Source organism: Arvicola amphibius, chromosome 2 (assembly GCF_903992535.2).
Source record: "Arvicola amphibius chromosome 2, mArvAmp1.2, whole genome shotgun sequence".
Taxonomy (NCBI): Eukaryota; Metazoa; Chordata; class Mammalia; order Rodentia; family Cricetidae; genus Arvicola; species Arvicola amphibius.
Genome location: NC_052048.2, coordinates 63138006 through 63157738, shown reverse-complemented (window position 1 = coordinate 63157738; position 19733 = coordinate 63138006). Strand labels below are relative to the sequence as shown.

Genomic DNA, 19733 nt, shown 5'->3' with positions numbered 1-19733 from the left:
CAATAATCCTAAATTCATGCCATTCCTTTCATATTGCTCAGTAATGTCTGATTACAGCAGCCATGATATCCATGGGCACTTGGTTCAACAGTCCTCACTGCCAATCTCTAAAATATCCTCCCAGAAATTTACTTGCAACATTTTGACAATGTAAATGGTAATGTTGTCACATATATTGTTTAGGAAATAATGGCATGACAATAACTATGCACAAGTTCAGTCTAAGGTCTGTTTTTTATCTTGAATAGTTTCAATCTGATATTGATTAAATTCAGAGATGAGAAAACTACAGACACAGAGCACTGATCACACATTGATATTGATGCCTCTTTAGAGAAGACATATAATAAGGAGGCCCTCAGAATGGCATGAAAATGTGATAAGTGCTCTGAGAGCTTCAGAGGTTTTACCCAGGCATTTTAGTGGGAGCCAAAATGATTCTTACATAGTATCATTCTTAGAGTATGGATACAGACTTTATTGTAAAATGTTTCTGTTTGCTCCACTATGAAAGCTAAAACTTTTCTTCAAAGAAAATGTAGGAGTAACTATCATTCAATGTTAGGCAGAGAATAAGGTGTTACTGTATTACATATAAGACTCAGTAGACTGTCTTCCAGATGGAGAATATGCTGGATCAACTCATGCTCTCCTCAGCCTGTCTCATTTGTAAAATTTCAATGACTTTTCAAATTATGTTTTGAAATCTGGTTAAAGGATGCTTGATACTGTGTTATTTTGGGTTTTAGAAAGGAAGTTTTCATTTGTTTTTGAGATAGAGTTTTACATGCTAGCCCAGGTTATCCTAGAACTCATTGTTTAGTCCACCTTCTTAATGTTGGGAGTATGTATGTGAGCCCCACTCCTAGCATGTCTAGTGTTTAGAATGCTGAGGGGAATGAAGATCAGGTAGGAAGTTGTGGGGGCTGAGCAGCCAGTTAAACACTGAGCAGAGGAGTAGTGCAGGGGACATTAAAGGTCATACTTGCAGCGCTTTTTATGAGAAACATCACTTGCTCAAAACATGCTGAAAGCTTACTTTTACCAGGGCTATTTCAGATGAGCCAACCCAGAATTCAATGTAAACATGGCAGCTAGGAAAGCTCTATGTTGTGTGTTTGCCTAAGCTACTGTTTCCTGAAACCTTTCCTTTGCAGATGGAAATCTTTTTGCTGGAAAAGAGGCAGACACCCTCAGAAGGTCTGTAAGGTGTTTTCTGACAGAGCTCCCTCTTGTTTCTTCTGCCATGAGTGACATAATCCAGCTGGAATGCTTGACTTTTCCCACTCAGAAGGTTCTCCTGTCTGTTTTAAAACAGAGACCAAAGCTATTTACTAATTAGCTTTATTATAAGTCCTTTTTACATACTTATTGTGTGACAGTCTTGTAGGAGAGAATTTTGTAGGAGAGAAAAAGTTTGTTGACTTAGAGCTTCTTTGAGGCACAGGGAACACAGACACTGTTACCTTTTGGAAAGAGCTGTAGAAAGTACTAGAATAAATACATTTGATACCTTCAGTCTGTTGTCTATCCAACAGGTTTTAATAAAGCATCTGGTGTGCTTCTGGTAGTTTTTTTAGCCTGAACAATATAAATATTGCTTTATTTTATGGAACTTATATTCTAATGAACTGATAGTTGATAAGTAGATTTAACTAATGGCATGAACTAGAGGTTGGGATGGTGGTGATGACATTGTATTCAAATCCAGAATCATTTAGATTTCTATAGATGTGCATTTTCATTAAAGGGAATAGTAAGGCACTGGATTCTAGCATATTCAGGGATGGTTAGTGGTCTATTTACCAGCAATCACTGGTGGAAGTGTGAAGAGTCCCTGTGGTAACAGGCTATTTGCTCTCTAGCCCTTCAGGACATAATAAATACTGTAGTTTTTGTTCTGAAGTTAGATGTGAAGTTTCTACATTGGGACTGTGGTATGATGATCTGATTTCTCTTTTAATGTAATAATGGTTGTCATGTCATTGTAAATTAAGTGTGGAAGATGTTGGTTCAAGTTGTATGTCATTGAAATAGTCCAGATAAGCAGTAGTACTCGGGTGGAGTGGTAAAGCTAGAAGTGGACCATGTTTTGAAGACAGAAATGGCAAATTTTTAGTAACATCTTAGTAAATTTTTTAGTAAAAATTCTTAGGAAATTCCAAGGTTTTTGAGCTGAGTGAAGTGTTGAATGATAGTAATAATTCACTGAGAAAGGAAGCATGATTTTCAAATTTTAAGTGTAATTATTATATTATTTCCCTTTCTCTTTCCTCCTTTTTATCTCTTCCTGTGCACCCCCCCATTAATGGCCTTCTCTTCTTTAGTCATTGTTGTTGCACATATAAATGTTTAGATATGTGTATATGTATGGCTCAATATATATACATAGGACAAGAATTTGTGGGGAAGAAACTGCCTGCTCCACAAGGTGGCCAGGAAGAAAATAAACATGATGCAGGAGGGAGTCAGAGTCCTCATGCCCTCTTTATGCATCTAGTGATAGATTTCTTCCCAGTAATCTCCAGATACTAAAGGGTCTACATTTTCCTGATAGTCCTAAGTTCACTGGTGAATTCTGTAAAAAATTAAGGATGATATTATACTCATTTTCTATAATGTATTTCTAGAAAATTATAGCATAGAATCCTACCAGTCTCATTTTACAAGGTCTGCTTACTCTAATATCAAACTCACACATAAGATAGGAAAGTTTCATGGGGGTCACAAACATGAACAAAAACTCCTTATAAAGTAGAAGTGCATTTAGCCAAGTGCTAGTCATTTTAGTTCTGCAAATGTGCATCAACATTCAGCCATTAGTCAATGGAAGTCATCATGTCAAACCAACTAAAAAAAAGAAAAGCTGTATATCAGTAGGTGAAGGAAAATATTTATGCTAAATTCTCAACAAACAGGAATCAAGACTGGGGTAGGGACACTTCCTCTACCTTATAAAAATCCCCATAAAACCTGCACAGATAGTGTCATGTTTAATAGTGAGAGGCGAGATGTTTTCCTGCTAAGATCATGAACAAGGAAACAGAGCTGCCCCCTTTTACCACTCCTCTGCCGCATATAACAACACAAGGCAAGAAAGGCTGTGTGGTGAGCATCCAAGCTGACAAGGCTCCCACAGAGCCCCTCCATGCAGTAGAATCAAAGCCCAGCGCCATTGTCCTTGGCTTCTCAGTCAGCCTCCACCGTCAGCCACATTCAAAGAGTCTGGTTTGATCACATGCTCCATCAGTCCCATTCCAACTAAAAAAAGAGAAAAAAAAGAAAAAAATAAGAAAGGCTGTGTGGATAGGGAAGAAAGAAATGAAACTCTTTGTTTGTAAATAACAGGAGTGACTGTAGAAAATTCTAATGAAGTAACAGACTAATGAAAAGAACTGGTTATATTAAGGTTCAGGTTACAGGTTAGCATAAAAGTCAGTCTTTTCTTCCTGTTAATAGTAACCAACTAGAGTTTGAAGCTTGACAAAACAACAGCTACAAATTCTACATTAGTAACCAGAAGTAAAACAAATTACTTAATCTGGCAAAATGCAATTCCTATATGATGAAAATTACAAAACTCCGATGAAAGAAACCAAAGATCTAACTATTCATGTTTATGAGTGGGAGGCCAATGTTATCAGTCTTGATTTTTCCTAACCACATGCCTGTTCACTACATCCTCTTTCAACATTTCAGCAGATTATTTTGTGGATCTTTAAAGTAAATTTGGAAAGGTAAAACACACAGAATGGCTAACAATTTTAAAAAGTACAGTCAGAGGATTGAGTACTTAAGTTCATGTCTTACTATAAATGAAGATACAGAAATGAGATGGTATAACATTGGCAAGAAAATAGTCAAATAGATGAATAAGGGACCCACCCTCCCTAAAACTAGGCATATACATTGGTTTTCAACTCATCTTTTAGAAAGAGTAAAGGCAATGTAATAGATAATGGAGTGGAATTTTACTTTTCAACCAAAGGTGCTGGGCATCTGTCAAAACAGCAAAACCTACAAGAATTCCAGATGCACACCTTACATCTATCTAACATTAACTGAAAACGTAAACTCTAATTAAAATGTACAATACTACAACCCTTTGCAGATAACTTAAGAATAAATGTAGATGACCCTGGATTTGGCAATTTTTTTCCCAGTACAGAGGTAAAGTTTAACTTCTTGGGAGAGCAGTGTGGAAGATCTTAAAAAATTAAAAGTAAAAATTTTATATTATATCGTAATCCTGTTACCTGTTCTTACAGTGCTGCTCATGATAATCAAGATAGGGAGTAGACCTATAATCAGTTAGTGGATATATGGGAAGGGAAATGTGGTGTAGAAACACAAGTGAATCCTGTATATTGGCTTATGAAAGAAAGAATATTTGGTCATTTTTAGCATCTTGGATAATCTTAGGAGACATTAAGTGAAATTAACCATAGTAAGACAAATATTGATGATCTTATTTCCATATTGAATCTAAAACATTGAACTCACGTAGGTAGAGCAGAGCACAGACACAGAAGACTTTGATGGTGGTTAGGCCATTTTGGTCAAAGAACACAACATTTTTGAAGCAGTTCAAGAGCTCATTCTTCAGCAGATAGTTCAAGTTAATAAGTGTATTGTATCTTGAAATTTCTGATATAATCTATTTAAAAAATTTTCTACACAAAAATAACAAATATTTGAGGTAATGCATGCCATTCTGAGCTTGATTTGTATATGCTAATTATCTCATGTTACTGTATACATTATGTCATTTACAATATCTATGCATTCAAAATACCTTGTTGAACATGACACATATCTATGATTTTGTCAGTTAATAAATTTTAATGATTTCTTCATGTAAATAAATACTGTCTTTAGCTGTATAATGAACTCGAAATCATGCAAAATTTAAGAAAGAGAAAATATAGAGAAGAATAAGTTAAAAACAGATTTATCAATTAGAGGTTGCAGAACTCTGTTTCTGACTGTGAAAGAAAGATTCCAGTTATTCCTTCTAGTTTTTTTTTTTTTTTTTTTTTTTTTTTTTGCCTTGGTCTAAAAAGAACAAGAGTATGGAAAATCCCGAGTCCGGACCTCAGTCTTATGCTTCAGTATTTCTGGGGGTCAAAGGTGGCCATGAAGCAATCAGATACATGAACTATGAGGTAGAATGCATTTGTAGTAGATCTGTGTTGAAGATAGACATGGAAACCATAGAAAATAATTAAATCACTCAGAGAAATTGAGAAGATTTGAGACTAGAGTGAATACAATCCATGGATTAGCCATACAGTGAAGGCCATGGAGGTAAGTGTTAGGTAGAGCTTTAATAGAAATCAAGCAAGCTCAGACTGAAAGATGAATATCAGATGTGGTAACAAGTTGTTCATGGCATTTTTCATATTAGAATCCTTATTGTTCTGTTTATATTGCATATTCACTTATCATGATAATACCTTTCCTAGAAAAATTAGTTCAAAATACTTGTTAGAGAATTTAATAAGGTAGTGTATGACATGAATACACAAAGTTATGTGATCTAGGAGCTCTTTGATGTTTCAGCATCCTTTTTAGGACTGTGCTGTATAGAACAGGGTCTTATGGGATATGTTTATCAGTCATTGAAAGAGCCTTATGATAAAGAAAGCTCAAGAGTTCTGACAGTAACCAGTGAAAGTAATGCATAACTATATTTATAGTGTACATTTATAGCATAGGTATATTTACAAGCAGCTGAAGGAACCAGGGGATGTAGGAAATTTGGGAATGAAGGAGCTTTTGTTTTAGAGTCACACAAAGAGTCAAAATGGAACCTGTTTCTGAGCGTAAATTTACCTTTTGACATAAATGAGAAAATAAAAGGAAATAGATTCCAGGGGATGCTTGTAAATACATTTTCATTATTTAGTGAAGAAAAAGATAGCTTTTCCTATAGATCACTTAACCCTACCCTGAGAAAGAGGGAGGGAGACAGTGGGTACATGTAAAATTTGATTAGAAAAGGTTCCTGTGGGTTGTTCCTGGAAGCTGATATGATTCAACACTCCAAGCTCTGTTACTAGGCAGGTATAGACATGTGGTGGTTACATCACATACATGTTTGCCTTTTTTATCCTGGACATCTGAATGTTTTTACATTTAAATATTATTTCTCAGGATGCTAGACATGCGGCTGAAGAAGAGATATATACAAATTTAAATCAGAAGATTGACCAGTTTCTGCAGCTGGCTGACTACGACTGGATGGCTGGAGAGTTAGAAAGCAAAGCTAGTGATTACCTAGTTGACCTCATTGCCTTCCTCCGGAGCACATTTGCCGTATTCACACACCTTCCTGTAAGTGACCATTACTTCTAGTTCCTTTAAACTAGCTTTGAGAAAGATCTTTACTTCTCATTTAAGCTGCCAGGGGCTTCTTTAATGTCGAAGAGCTCCTAGTAGATACATAAATTCGTAAAGTAGTTTTCAGGCCTCCCATATACTTTGTTTTTAATGACTTTTGCATTTTGTCTCCGATGTCAGGTCTTCCTACTAAGTTCAAAGTCATTAGTATAGGACATGGCAAATACCTTGTAAAGAATATCAAAGAAACTTGCTAGTTAACATTTAAGGTCTTTTCTTTTAATTTTAGGACATCCTTTGATTTTTTTATGATTTGAAATTCTTTGTTGAACCTCTTATCTTTTTATCTGGTTTATAGTTGTTTTCTGGTTATATTAGTCACAATCATTTAAAGTTGTGTTCATTAACTTATTATTTATGTACATATTGATGGGTTTGAATTTTTTAGTGATATGCTCATGATTCTTCCTAGTATTTTTTTGTTTACTCTTAGACATTGCCTTCTTTAGGTAGATATTTAGAAAGAGTGTTAGAAGTAGTTTGATACACAATTAAAAATAGTTTTTTTTAAAAAATAAACAAACTAAAACCAAAAAACCAATTTGTAAGGTATTGGTGTCTGTGTAGCAGTCGCTTGCCGTTCAGCTTTTCCTATACTCTCTGAGTGTTGTGTACACCTCAGATTTATATGTTGACCTGATTACCCCTGTGATAGCAGGCTTACCTTCACTAGACGTGAAATATGTTGTCATCTGAACCTTAAACTTCCCAGGTTCTAGTATGGGAGAAATAAAGTTTTGTTGTTTATGAGCTGTCAATGATATTTTTTGTTGTTTATAAACTGGCTGGTCGCCGGGCGGTGGTGGCGCACGCCTTTAATCCCAGCACTCGGGAGGCAGAGGCAGGCGGATCTCTGTGAGTTCGAGACCAGCCTGGTCTACAAGAGCTAGTTCCAGGACAGGCTCCAAAGCCACAGAGAAACCCTGTCTCGAAAAACCAAAAAAAAAAAAAAAAAAAAAAACAAAAAAAAAAAAAAAAAACTGGCTGGTCTGCTGTGTTTTGTTACTGCAACAGGAATAACAGGAATATATTTAAAAACAGCCTACCTGACATATCTTGAGCTGAGTCCCTATGTCTGAGTTGCTGTGACACTTTGGATAATCTCACTCTACCTTTCAAAGGTTTTGGCATAAAACTTTATTTTCCTGAGCTGTTAAGGTTTAGAATTCAGCAAATGTAGTAATGGAAAATTTGGTTCTCAGATCTCTAATTTTAGCACTCTAGTCCTTTGAAAGTACGAAAAATTGTTTTAAATCTGTAATAACTATTCTCTTCCTGGGACCCTGGGGCCTAATTCTGGTTCTTTGTTTATTGCCTGTGCTGGAGTTTGGCCATTGCTGCTGAGGCCAGCTGATGATCCTCAGATCGCATTAAAAAGGGTCTGCCTTTCTGTAGTTTTATTCTTTTTAGTGCTCCATGCTCATAGCACTAGCCCTGGCTGTCCTGGAACAAGCTCTGTAGACCAGGCTGGCCTTGAACTCATGGAGATCTGCTTGCCTCTGCCTCCCTATAACTGGGATTAAAGGAGTGCCCCACTACTGCCAAGTATCCCGATTAGTAGAATTAAAAGTGTGCCCCAATACCGTGGAGTATGAATTCCGATGTCTTTAAAGAAAAGAATTGTCTGATTTTTTTTTTTTTACTTCTAGTTGTGCTTAGGAAAACTGGCTTACAGAAAATTGTACCATTTTATCTTACTTCACCCTAATAACAAAAAAGGACAAATCTAGCACAAAATATTTTAAAAATTCACTGGAGCTGGAGAAAACAGCTCAGTTATCAAGAGTACTTGCTGCTCTTGCAGAGGACCTGGGTTTGGTTGCCAGTACATACATGGTGGTTTACAACCATCTGTGCTAGCTTCTTGCCTCTGGGTACCAGGCACACGCACAAAGCAGTTATATACATATAGGCCATACGTATAATAAAAATAAGCAAATCTTTAAAAAATACAAAATAAACTTACAATTATGGGTAAAAATAAATTAAAATTGAATGTCAATTCTAGATGTTGTGAGACAGTAATTTAAAAACTACTATCTAGGATTTAGTATAGAAATACAAGAATGTTTCTAGATACTAAAATCTTTTAATATTTGACTTTCTCAGTTAATTATGTAAATGAGAGAAAGTATCTTGGTATATAGTTATAACTTATAAAGTTACAAGGACATTGTATAATATCCAATGTTCATTCTTGACTTAAAAACAAAATTCACTAAAATATAAGTAGACTAATGCTTTAATGATCAGAACTTCAACAGGCATTATAAATTTAACAAGGTAATACTAAACACATGAATTTACATTAATGTCATCAGGAGGTTAAAAATTCTTATTACCAATGTTTTACAAGTTTCCTTAAATAGATAAGATTTACTAAGAAAAAAATTATAATTGTAGTAGCCAGATGTGTGCCTCAGTATATTTTTAGTGCTATAACATATCTAAATAAATTGTAAAGAGTAGAATTTTTTTCTGTGTATCTTTAATAAGTAATTAGTAGAAATCATAGAGTTACATACAAGTGTACTTGGGAATACTTTGTAGTGCAGAGTTTTCCAAGTCTTATCAAATTATCATGAGCACCAGGTGAATTTCATAAGGAAATATGTTAGTTAAAAAATTCTAAAATTGACAGTGAAGCAAAATTAGACACTATTAAAAATATAATCGTAGTCTTTACCTATTAGATATGAAATGCTATAGAGCAAAATAAGGAATATTCTTTCAAACTAGAATAGACTGACATTAAAGGAGTAGAATGCAAACATCTGTAAGTATTTCAGGATCTGTGAAAGAACTGCTGTCTCAATAAAAAAAAGGCCTTCAATAAAATTGCTACTACGCTCTGCCAGTTTGGTTGAAGATGTAAGTCTCTTGCTTTCTATGTGACAGTGAATTCTACACTGAATAAATATTTGAGTTTTCCTAGGAAAATATTTGGGAAACAAGATATTGGTGTATTTTCTATAGTCTGAAAATATGTCAGTGTTCTAAATTTGACACCAATGCTTGAAGTCATCAGATAAGACTGATAGCTTGCTTTCTTGCTGCTTAAAAGAAAGTTAAATGGAATACATGCTCATCATAAATAGCAATTGCAATGTGTGCTTTCAATAGAGCCTGTCATACAATAAAATTTACAGCTGATAGCTTTTCAATGATCATACTCAGAAATTAGAAAATATTATAAATATTCTATAGTTTGTGCTGAATTTTAGTGTGCACCTTTACATATTAATCACGTTCTGTGTAGTAAATGTATAGAAGTTATACTTCCAGGTTTAATTATACTTTTCCATGTGTAACTTTTGTGTTTTTCTTTGTTTTTCTTCCTGGTTTTTATTTTTATTCATTTTTTCTTGTGTGAAGCATTATGATCTCTAGTGGAGTGAGTGGGTCGGTGACACTTAGAATTATATTCATCTCTAGAATTTCTCAGTCTTTAAGAACTAATTTTATGTATATTTAAAGCAATATTTTATCAAAGAACTGTTTTTCAACTGGATTTTTTTTTTAGATAAAATGAGGAATGGTATTTGTCTCTTGTGGTCCCTCTATCATTGTGTGACAATCATGTGAGTAGATCTTACAGTACCATAAGGAGGAAGCACAGAGTCAAAGGTCTGTGTAGAAGGTTAGGGCTAGCTATGCTGTATCTGCTTTTTACACTCATTTCCCTGCATCTGAAAAGCACTTCCCTCCTGTGCTCCTGGCCATGCGCTGTGTGATGCAGTGAGCCTTGAACCAGCATCAGCCCCTAAGCTTCTCACCATGTTTCAGTTAGTTTATTGAACTTTTAGGCCATTGTTTAACTCAAAGTAATTATTTTATCACTTACGTCATGATTTTTCATGGTTTCCACTTTTTTTGTCTATTTTGAGATGCTCTTTCATAAATACCTTGTGTGCTGAATTGACTGTACATTCAGGTTACTCTTCCATTTCATCATGTACTGTCCAGAATTAGGTAGGAGAAAATTGAAAAATCCTAATTCCTCAAGATTATGTTTATAAATGCCTTGTATCTTTCTTGCCTAAAATGAATACCTAGATAGATAAATGATATTTTCTGATTTTCATTTATTAGTTTTTACACACTAAGCTTCAGTGTGGTATCTTCATACATGGCTTCAGTACACCTTGAGAGACGTCTTTCTTATCAGCACACTGCTTGCGTTGACCAATCATTAGACTCATTAGAATCAGATAAGTTTTATTTTTGAAACTTCCTCCTTTGGTTTTTCACAGACAGGTAGTGAGATAGACTAGCATTTTGTGTTTACTTTCTCCAGAATACAAGGTAATTTCTCTGTGGAATTCTGGTATATTACTAGAGAAGGAGGGATGTGGCAAGAGCTTTTTCTAAGAACAAATTCACTTCATTCATCCTATGTGTAGTGTGAACATTTTCTTTTCAGACTTTAAATTCCAAGTCAAGAGAATAAATGCTACAAAATTTGTGTGTGAAGACAACTGCAAAGGAACAGGTAGAGAATACCTTCTCTTATTCTTGAGATTTCTCATTTGTTTCCCTTGTTAGGGATACAAGACAACAGTGACATGGTGGGAAAGGTCAGTGTCTCTGTGTTTGTGTGTGTGTGTGTGTGTGTGTGTGTGTGTATGTGTGTGTGTGCGTGCGCGCTCACATGGGTGCACAGGTGTGCATACATATATGTCATAGTATGTAGTTAGGTGATGGAGAGTGTACCAATTATATCCATGAGATAATGGAGTTTTGGGACGGGGTTTTACTGGGTTTTTTTTCTTGGTGACCAAGATGTCTTTGTCTGTTTTCGTGGTATCCTAAATGGCCATCATAATGTTTTCAATGTAGTCTCTTAACGATTATCATGTTTCTTGAGATGACTGATGAAGCAAGTACACAAGCATTTACCTCAGACTCCAGTCATCAATTCACTGCTGAATGCATATTTATGCATTTTGTATTCTTAGCATCAGAGCATATTTTTTCTTGTCTTTTTTATTGGTTTTTTAGATTTTAATTTATTTACCATGTTTCTCTTTCCTCCTTAAACTCCCTCCCATAAACCCTTCTCCACTTTCCTTCAAATTTATGGCCTCTTTTTTCATCAATTGTTATTGCTTTCATTTATGTATTTCTGTATACGTATATCGTGGTGATTTGAATAAGAATTACTCTCATAGACTCATGTATTTGAATGTTTAGTCACTAGGGGTGACACTATGTGAACAGATTAGAAGGATTTGGAAGTGCAGCCTTGTTGGTGTAAGTATGTCCATACTTTTGATATTTTGACAAAGAATGTGGCTGTCTTTTTTCATTCTCCAAATATTGCCTGAGACTAAATTGAAGTATTTTGGATCAGTGGGTTTGACAGAGGAGATTTCAAGACAGTATAATATTGACTGTGCGATATGTTTATTAGTAATCACTCTTATGCAGATCTCTAAAGAAAAGGATGAAGCTGGGCAAAGAGAAATACAAAAACTGTACAGTTTTAAGAGAAAAGGGACAATAAAACGTGTAATGAAACTAAGCCCAGTGATTAGGAAGATAAAAAATTTAAAGGAAAGCCTGATATTAAATGGTTTAAAGTGCATTGTAACCTCAGGAAAGACCCCATTCCTGGTACCAAAATCTATATTAGGGTTTGTTAGAGTAGCAAAACTTATAGGGTATATTTATATATTCATACACACACACACACACACACATACACACACACACACACACACACAGACACATATGTGGCAATAGGCTGTGATCTACCTAGTTCAGCAATGGCTGTCTACAGATGGGTGGTTCAAGAATCCAATAGTTACTCTGTCTACAAAGGTGGATGTCTCAGCCGGTCTTCAGTATATACTTGAAATCCCAAAGAAGTGGGCTCTAATGCCAGTAAAGGAATAGTATTTGCTAGTGATAGTGAGTGCAAGCTTACTTCTTCCATATCCTTTATATAGGCTACCAGCACTAGGTGAGATCCAATTGAAGGTGTATCTTCACACCTCAAAGATCAGATTAGAGTGTATACTCAGTTGTTTGGATTTTAGTTAATTTCAGATGGAGTCAAAGTTGACAACTATGAATAGCCATCACATATATACATACATATAATATCACATATATGTATATTCCTAAATATATATAGCCTGTTGAGTTCATATACTGTTGCTTGTATATGTTTTTGTGGCTGATCATTTTGCAGGTGGATAACAGAGCACATTATTAAGAATTTATCTTTGAAGCTGGGCAGTGGTATCTGACTTTAATCCCAGCTCCCTAGAGGCAGAGGCGGGTAGATCTCTTTGAGTTTGAGACCAGTTTGGTCCACAGAGTGAGTTCTAGGACAGGGCTACACAGAGAAAACCTGTCTCTAAGACAAAACAAAAAGAAAGGAAAAAGAATTTATCTTTGTTATTCTGATACCTACCTCTTACAATTGCTGGAGAAAGATTGGGGTGGACATTATCTCAAGTAGCAGAACTGGGGCTAAAGGATCCAGATTTTGTTTCCTGTTTGCTGTTAGTGTGTATGTGTATGAATCAGGGCAAAGTCTGCCCAAACTGTTGGTGCTGTGGTTTCATGTTGCATGCTCTTAGTTTGCATCCAAATGCAGTGCTACCTTTTTTTGGCCTTTTCCTGCCTAGAAGCTGTCTCTTAAGAGAAAGTTATTTTCTATTCTTTCCATTGGAAGAAACTCTTCTAAAACTCACATTTTCCCTTTTCATTCTGCATAACTTTAAGAACTACTGGCATTCCAGACTTATCAAGTAATTGTCCACTGATGAATCATCGCTGCCTCTTGTTGAGAATCTTCTTTATGACTATTAAGACATTCCCAAGTAGGAGGCAGGGAGATTGTTACAGCAGGTAAGGCACTTGCTATACAAGTGTAAACCCAAAGTTTAAGACTTTCAATCTCTAGAACTAACTTCATCTCTGTTGCCAATATTACAGAGACAGGGAATCTCTAAGGCAAGCTTGCTAATTAGAGTTGCCAAAATGGTGAACTCTGGGATCAGTGAGAGACACTGCTTCAATATATATGGTAGAGAATAATGGAAAGACACATTACATCAACTCTTGGCTTCCACATGCACATTCACAATTGTGCTTGTACACACGAACCCACACACATTCAATCATACGTACCACCCACAAACATATATGCAAAAAACAAATTTCCCCAGGGGTGCCCCATATTCTCTTCTTGTTTAACAAAGATGGTCCTCTCAAACCAAAGTAGTGCTGCTCATTTAGCAATCCAGATCTTTGCTACCCTGAGCCTTTGTACCATGTCTTTATCATCTGCTTTTACTGACCTATAGTATATGTATTCCATTTACATCCGTCAAATCTCATTTCAAAGAACACACTCTGGAGGTTTTTCTAGTTCTAACCATTATCCAAATGGGGCGTCTTCCTTTTTAGGCACTTCTTATATGACAAGAGCTCATTTTGACCTTGGATAGGTATGTTGCCTCTGAGTCTGAGTCAGGAAGGAAGAGGGTGGCAATTACAAAGTGGAGGTGTGCTTCACCTGCTTTCCTGCTTTCAGTCATTCTAATTCTTGAAGACAGAAGCCTCCCCACTAGAAAAGTGTGGGCAGTGTGTATGTGTGTATATGTGTTTGTTACTTGTTAGTGAGTTACTTATTTCTAACTGCTGTAACTCCTCATCTGGCAATAATGATTGTCTAAGTGGACCCACTCCCTCTGGCTCTCTGTGAACAAAATATGGAAAGTTCCAGGGTCCTCATGAGAGAAACAGGCACAGCCTTTAGGATATAATAATATTTTTCTTTATATTAATTACATGGGTAGACCCAATGTCCAAAGAGTTTTCTTTTCTTTGATGGCGGGGGGTGATAAATAACAGATTTGCTAATGATATCTCTGCCCATCAAGAAATTGGTTTATGTTTCCTGTTTCTGCACTTTAACTACCTAGAGTTCATTGAGCAGCAGATTAGCTCCCTGTCCGTGTGCTGTTAGGCTTCCAAGTTTAATCACTTACGTTCCTTAGAGGGTTTATGTTTCTTTACAGAAGCTTATGTGTGTTGGGCAATTACTTAGCAGTTTTTTCCCAAGAAAATTCCTGTTACTAGCGGTAGTTTCTGCTGTTTCTGATAGTGTACAGCCAGTAGTCTTTGGCCTCTTTAATGATATCAACTTTTAAATCATACCTTTTTATTATAGTTCATTTAAAGAATCTGATTAATCCTGACTTTGGTCATGAGATATGGCAGAAAATTATCAGAGCATGGAGTTTGAAAGAGTAGATCCCTGTAGCTGTAACTTTGTGTCAGATAAGCAGCTTCAGTGAGAAGGCCCAGTAGGTGAGATAACCTCAACCACTTTAATATCTCTGCTGAGTGAACACTGGGATGCTCCTCAAGGTGCTCATGTGCCAAGACTCTGGGTGGTATTTGAGAACAGGACACTGGGGTCAACATTACTGATAAAAGTAATTAAAAACCTTAACTGTGTAGTAATAGGCACACATGTCTGTTGACTGAGTTTTCTGTCCTGCCTGGTTCCTGCAGTCGTTAAGTCCCAAAGAAATCACACAGAGGTCTACATTAACTATAAACTGATTGGCCTGTTAGCTCAGGCTTCTTATTAACTCTTACAACTTATATTAGCCCATTATTCTTGTCTATGTTAGCCCTGTGGCTTGGTACCTTTTTCGGTGATGCAGTTACATCTTGCTTGCTCTCTGGCCAGGTCAGGACTGCAGACCAAGCTTTCTTCTTCCCAGAATTCTCCTGTTCTTGTTTCCCTGCCTCTATTTCCTGCCTGGTTGCCCTGCCTCTACTTCCTGCTTGACTACTGGCCAATCAGCACTTTATTAAAATATAATTGACAGAATACAGACCATTGTCCCACACCACAGGTCCATGAATTATAACACTATTAATCCAAATAGTATATCCTTGTGAATCTTCTTTTATGGCTTTTGCATTATAACCTTGGAAATACTTCTAATATGATGTCAAAAAAAGCAGAACAAGCTTTTATAAACAGTTTACAAATGTATGAGGTCCCTCAAGCTGTAATTATAGAAAATCTCTACATGAAGTATAAAAAGATAAACTATTGGTGGCACATTTTCTTATTTTTCTTTAAAAAGATATATATATATATGTATATATATGTATATATATATACATATATATATATATATATATATATATATATATATATATATTTCATTTTGAGACAGGATTTCAATATGTCAACCTGGCTGGCTTCAATGTGCAGATATCTACCTCCTTCTGCTGGAATGTACCACCATATCTGGCTTATATTTCTTTATTCTTGGAATTCAGATATTTACACATTTACATTTTTAAAAAGTTACAGATTTTTATAGTCCCTCTCATTTCAGGTTTTCTTTTACTCATACATTATTTGAGTGAGAAGGGAAAATATCTACATTTTCAACTCTACCAGGTTGCAGTCTCCTACATTTAGCCCATTACTGTCTACAAAGTAAGTCATCGTTGACACAGCAGACTTTGTAAAGACAGATATATCATTGCCTAAGATAATGTAAACAATGTTTGTGGAAATAGAATTCAAATAGAGTTTTTCTAGTTCCTGTGGATGCAGAGGCCATTCCCTTTTTATACTTTTCACTAAAATTTAAGATGTTAGGAACTTGTATGGTGATGTGGAATTGAAGTTCCCTAGCAGATTTCTAGAGGTGGGTCTTAGAAACCTGATCTGTAATACAGTAAATGACAGTTGAGGACAGCTAGTGTATGTGGTGATATGGGTGAGACCTTGGAAGAGTTGGAATCATTGTCACTCTTCCAGTATTAACACCCAGATGTCCTAGATGGGGCTCTCACAATCCCTTCAGAAAGCAGTGACCTTAGCAGAGTGTATCTGTGAACTGCTTACAAGAATACTATGCTTGTGTAGTGTGGGGCTGCTCCTCTCCTTAAGGTCATTTCTTGTCTCCTTTACCAACTTTTGCTTTTTTAAAAATATAATTCAAGGCCCATTTTCCGTATAAAGTCTTTTCCAACCCCTTCCTTTTAAATTTATATATACTTCAGTGGGTGGTGATGTTTTTTTTTTCCCACTGTTGCAAACAATATATTATCTGTCTCCCCCTCCTAATTACCAGAGTTATAGAAATTCTTTGAGAAATGTGTCTTAGACTCTTTAATGTATCCAATATGGAGCAGGTACCCAACAAATGTCACAAGATTGGATGTGTCTCACTGGGAATATAGTTAGCTACCATCATTTGATGCTTTCTACTCTAGTTCCACCATTTTTTTCCAGTTTATTTTGCCTTGCAGTTCTATTTCAATGAGAGAGGATTGGAAGAACACTGAAAGGTATTACAAGTTCTATCTAATGGAAGAAAATCTTTTTTTTTAAATATTTATTTATTTATTATGTATATAATATTCTGTCTGTGTGTATGCCTGCAGGCCAGAAGAGGGCACCAGACCTCATTACAGATGGTTGTGAGCCACCATGTGGTTTCTGGGAATTGAACTCAGGACCTTTGGAAGAGCAGGCAATGCTCTTAACCTCTGAGCCATCTCTCCAGCCCATGGAAGAAAATCTTGTTGCTGGGAATATTGCTGAAGGCCATTCAGAGCCCATGTTTTTGCCTCTTTAATCGGCAGTAAATGGGAGTGATTAGGTTGGCCCTAGGGTAGGAGTGCACTTACATATGCTGCAGTGAGAGGGGCTTATTGGCTCATGCCGCTGTTCGGCTGTTCTCTCAGGGTTTATAGTTAGTTTTAATGTGGTTTACTAATTATTTTAAATTATCCAAACATGTAAGATACAGCATTTGAAGTCAGTACAGGGTGCGCGATCTCCTTTCTTGAATTAGCAGGTGAGGGCTCTTTGCACTTCAGCTCTTGTCTGTGTGTGTGGTCCAAGCTCTTTTAGATAAAAAGTACGAAGAAAGGTAGGTGAAAGAGGGATTCTTTTTGCCCTGCTGTACATCCCTGAAACTATCATGTCATATTTTTTTTCTTTTTGACTTTTTGAGACAGGGTTTCTCTGTAGCTTTAGAGCCTGTCCTGGAACTTGCTCTTGTAGACCACGCTGGCCTTGAACTCATAGAGATCTGCCTGCCTCTGCCTCCTGGGTGCTGGGATTAAAGGTGTGCGCCACCACTGCCCAGCCTGTAATGCCATATTATAAGAAGAGTTTATGTGAGGATATGTATTTGATATTTCCATAAAATGTAGAATAATCTGATTGCCTTTATAGGATTCTTGTAAATGATTTGGTATCTTTAACTGTTCTAAAATGATGAGAAAAAAAACCAAGGTATGTAAACGGAGACGGCTTGTTCATTCCCGGCTACCCAGACCCAAAATAATTACACAGAAACTATATTAATTTCAGCACTGCTTGGCCAATAGCTTAGGCTTCTTATGAACTAACTCTTACATCTTAAATTAATCTTTTTCTATTATTCTGTGTATTTCTACAAGGCTGTGGCTTACTGGGTAAAGTTCCAGTGTCTGTCTCCTTCAGCAGCTATATGGCATCTTTCTGACTCCACCTTCTTTTCTCCTCTATCTCTACTTGGAATTCCCACCTAGTTCTAGTCTGTGCTGCAATAGGCACAAAGCAGCTTCTTTATTATCCAATGGTAATAAAACATATTCACAGCATACAGAGGGGAATCCCAAGTTTTATATCATGTTTTCCTGCATGTGTTCGGTTATAGTGAATCTATCTAAAGATACATTGATAGATAGATAGATAGATAGATAGATAGATAGATAGATAGATAATGTTTTCTTTAACTATTGTATATCTTGATAACTTCTATGGAATATAGTTTTAGGATTAAGAGGGGACAGGACCTTTAAATGGGAAGCAGTCCTTCATCAGACAAGTAGGTCCTAGTTCTACCTCTCAGGAAATTTACTGTAAGCCTCCTTCCATATATCTTTCTTAGATATGAATGTAGATTCCCAGTTGAATTGTGCACCATCCTGTAGCACAATTAATAAAAACCCAGAAACAGATACTGAGTTTCAACCTGAAGATCTGAAAAACAAAAGAGGTAAAATCACTAGAGAACTCTTACCTCTTTGAAATCTTCAGACTGAAAGAGAGCGAGTTCCTGTCTCATTCCACCTTTTATTTTTCTCTAGTTCTGGGATTGAAGGGATGCACCACTACACTCAGTCTTTATGACTAATTAGTGTGGCTGCTAAGATTAAAAGCGTGTGCCAACACTGCCAGGCCTGTATGGATGACTAGTGTGGCGCTGTTTTGCATTCTGGTCTTCAGGAAAGCTTTATTTACTAAAATACAAATGAATATGTTTTATCTTAAAAAAGGTTATAACTAATATAAGAAAAACTATATACAATAAGTACAATAACTATACACAATATATACAGGCAATAAATATGTCAAATGTCTAGTCCACCTGCATTTGTCAAACTCAGACAAAATACTCCATATCTATCCTATCTTGGTAAGTCCAAAGTCTTGTACCTACTTTACTTTCTATCATAACTTACTTTCTGCATCTGGTAAATAAGGAAAACTATAATTACCTAGTCTTCAACTCCCTCAGAGACCCATGAAGGAAATAATACTAACTGTATAAGCAGGAAGTGTGAGCAAGTGACTTCCACGAAATGTGAGAAATGACAGAAACAGTTGGTTGCCTGGACAGTCATCCAAAATTTCTCTGCAACATTGCGGCATCCATCTTCAACCTACAGGCCTAGAATATCTGACAGACTTTTCTATGAAACAGAGTTTTTAAAGTTCTGTCTTGCCTTGTCTGGGCAAGGGTTGGCAGTCACTTTTTCTTTGTGTCCTGCTTGCCCCATTACAACAGCATACTGTCAGCCATCAAGGAAAGGGTACTTTCTTGCCTAGTGGCTTACTTTTTCCACAAAGAAAGCAAATTCCATTGATAATGTCCATCATGTTCTCTGAAATAGATTGGTGCTGACAGGAGGGAGACGTGTCTCAATTCATAAGAAAAATGATCTGTTATTAAAACATCTTAAAAGATATTCTGTGGACCTCAGGTATCTCCAAATTACAGAGAAGGAGCAGAGCAACATCCCGACCTTTTGTTAGGTTAGCAACAGCCTGTCTGGAAGGTTACCTGACCACTAGATGGATACTGACTATGGCTTTAGAGCCTTGCTGCCATACCATATAGATTATGGACCTACAATGTATGTATACTATATTCTAACGAAATCAATGTCAATTTTGTATCATTATACAAAATTTGTATATAATATACAAAAATCCAATCCAGTGTAAAGCATTTAAAACTAATAGTTGATTTTTAAAAGTAGATTCAATAATCTACCCT

General features: G+C 36.1%; 1 protein-coding gene across 1 annotated transcript in view; it reads left to right on the top strand.

Moving 5' to 3' along the window:
• Positions 1-19733, top strand: part of Exoc6b (exocyst complex component 6B) — a 491547-nt gene that overhangs the window by 264056 nt on the left and 207758 nt on the right. Inside the window, exon 18 of the mRNA XM_038319126.1 lies at positions 6157-6336. Within this exon, the coding sequence (XP_038175054.1) occupies positions 6157-6336 (180 nt within the window). The remainder of the gene's footprint in view (positions 1-6156; positions 6337-19733) is intronic.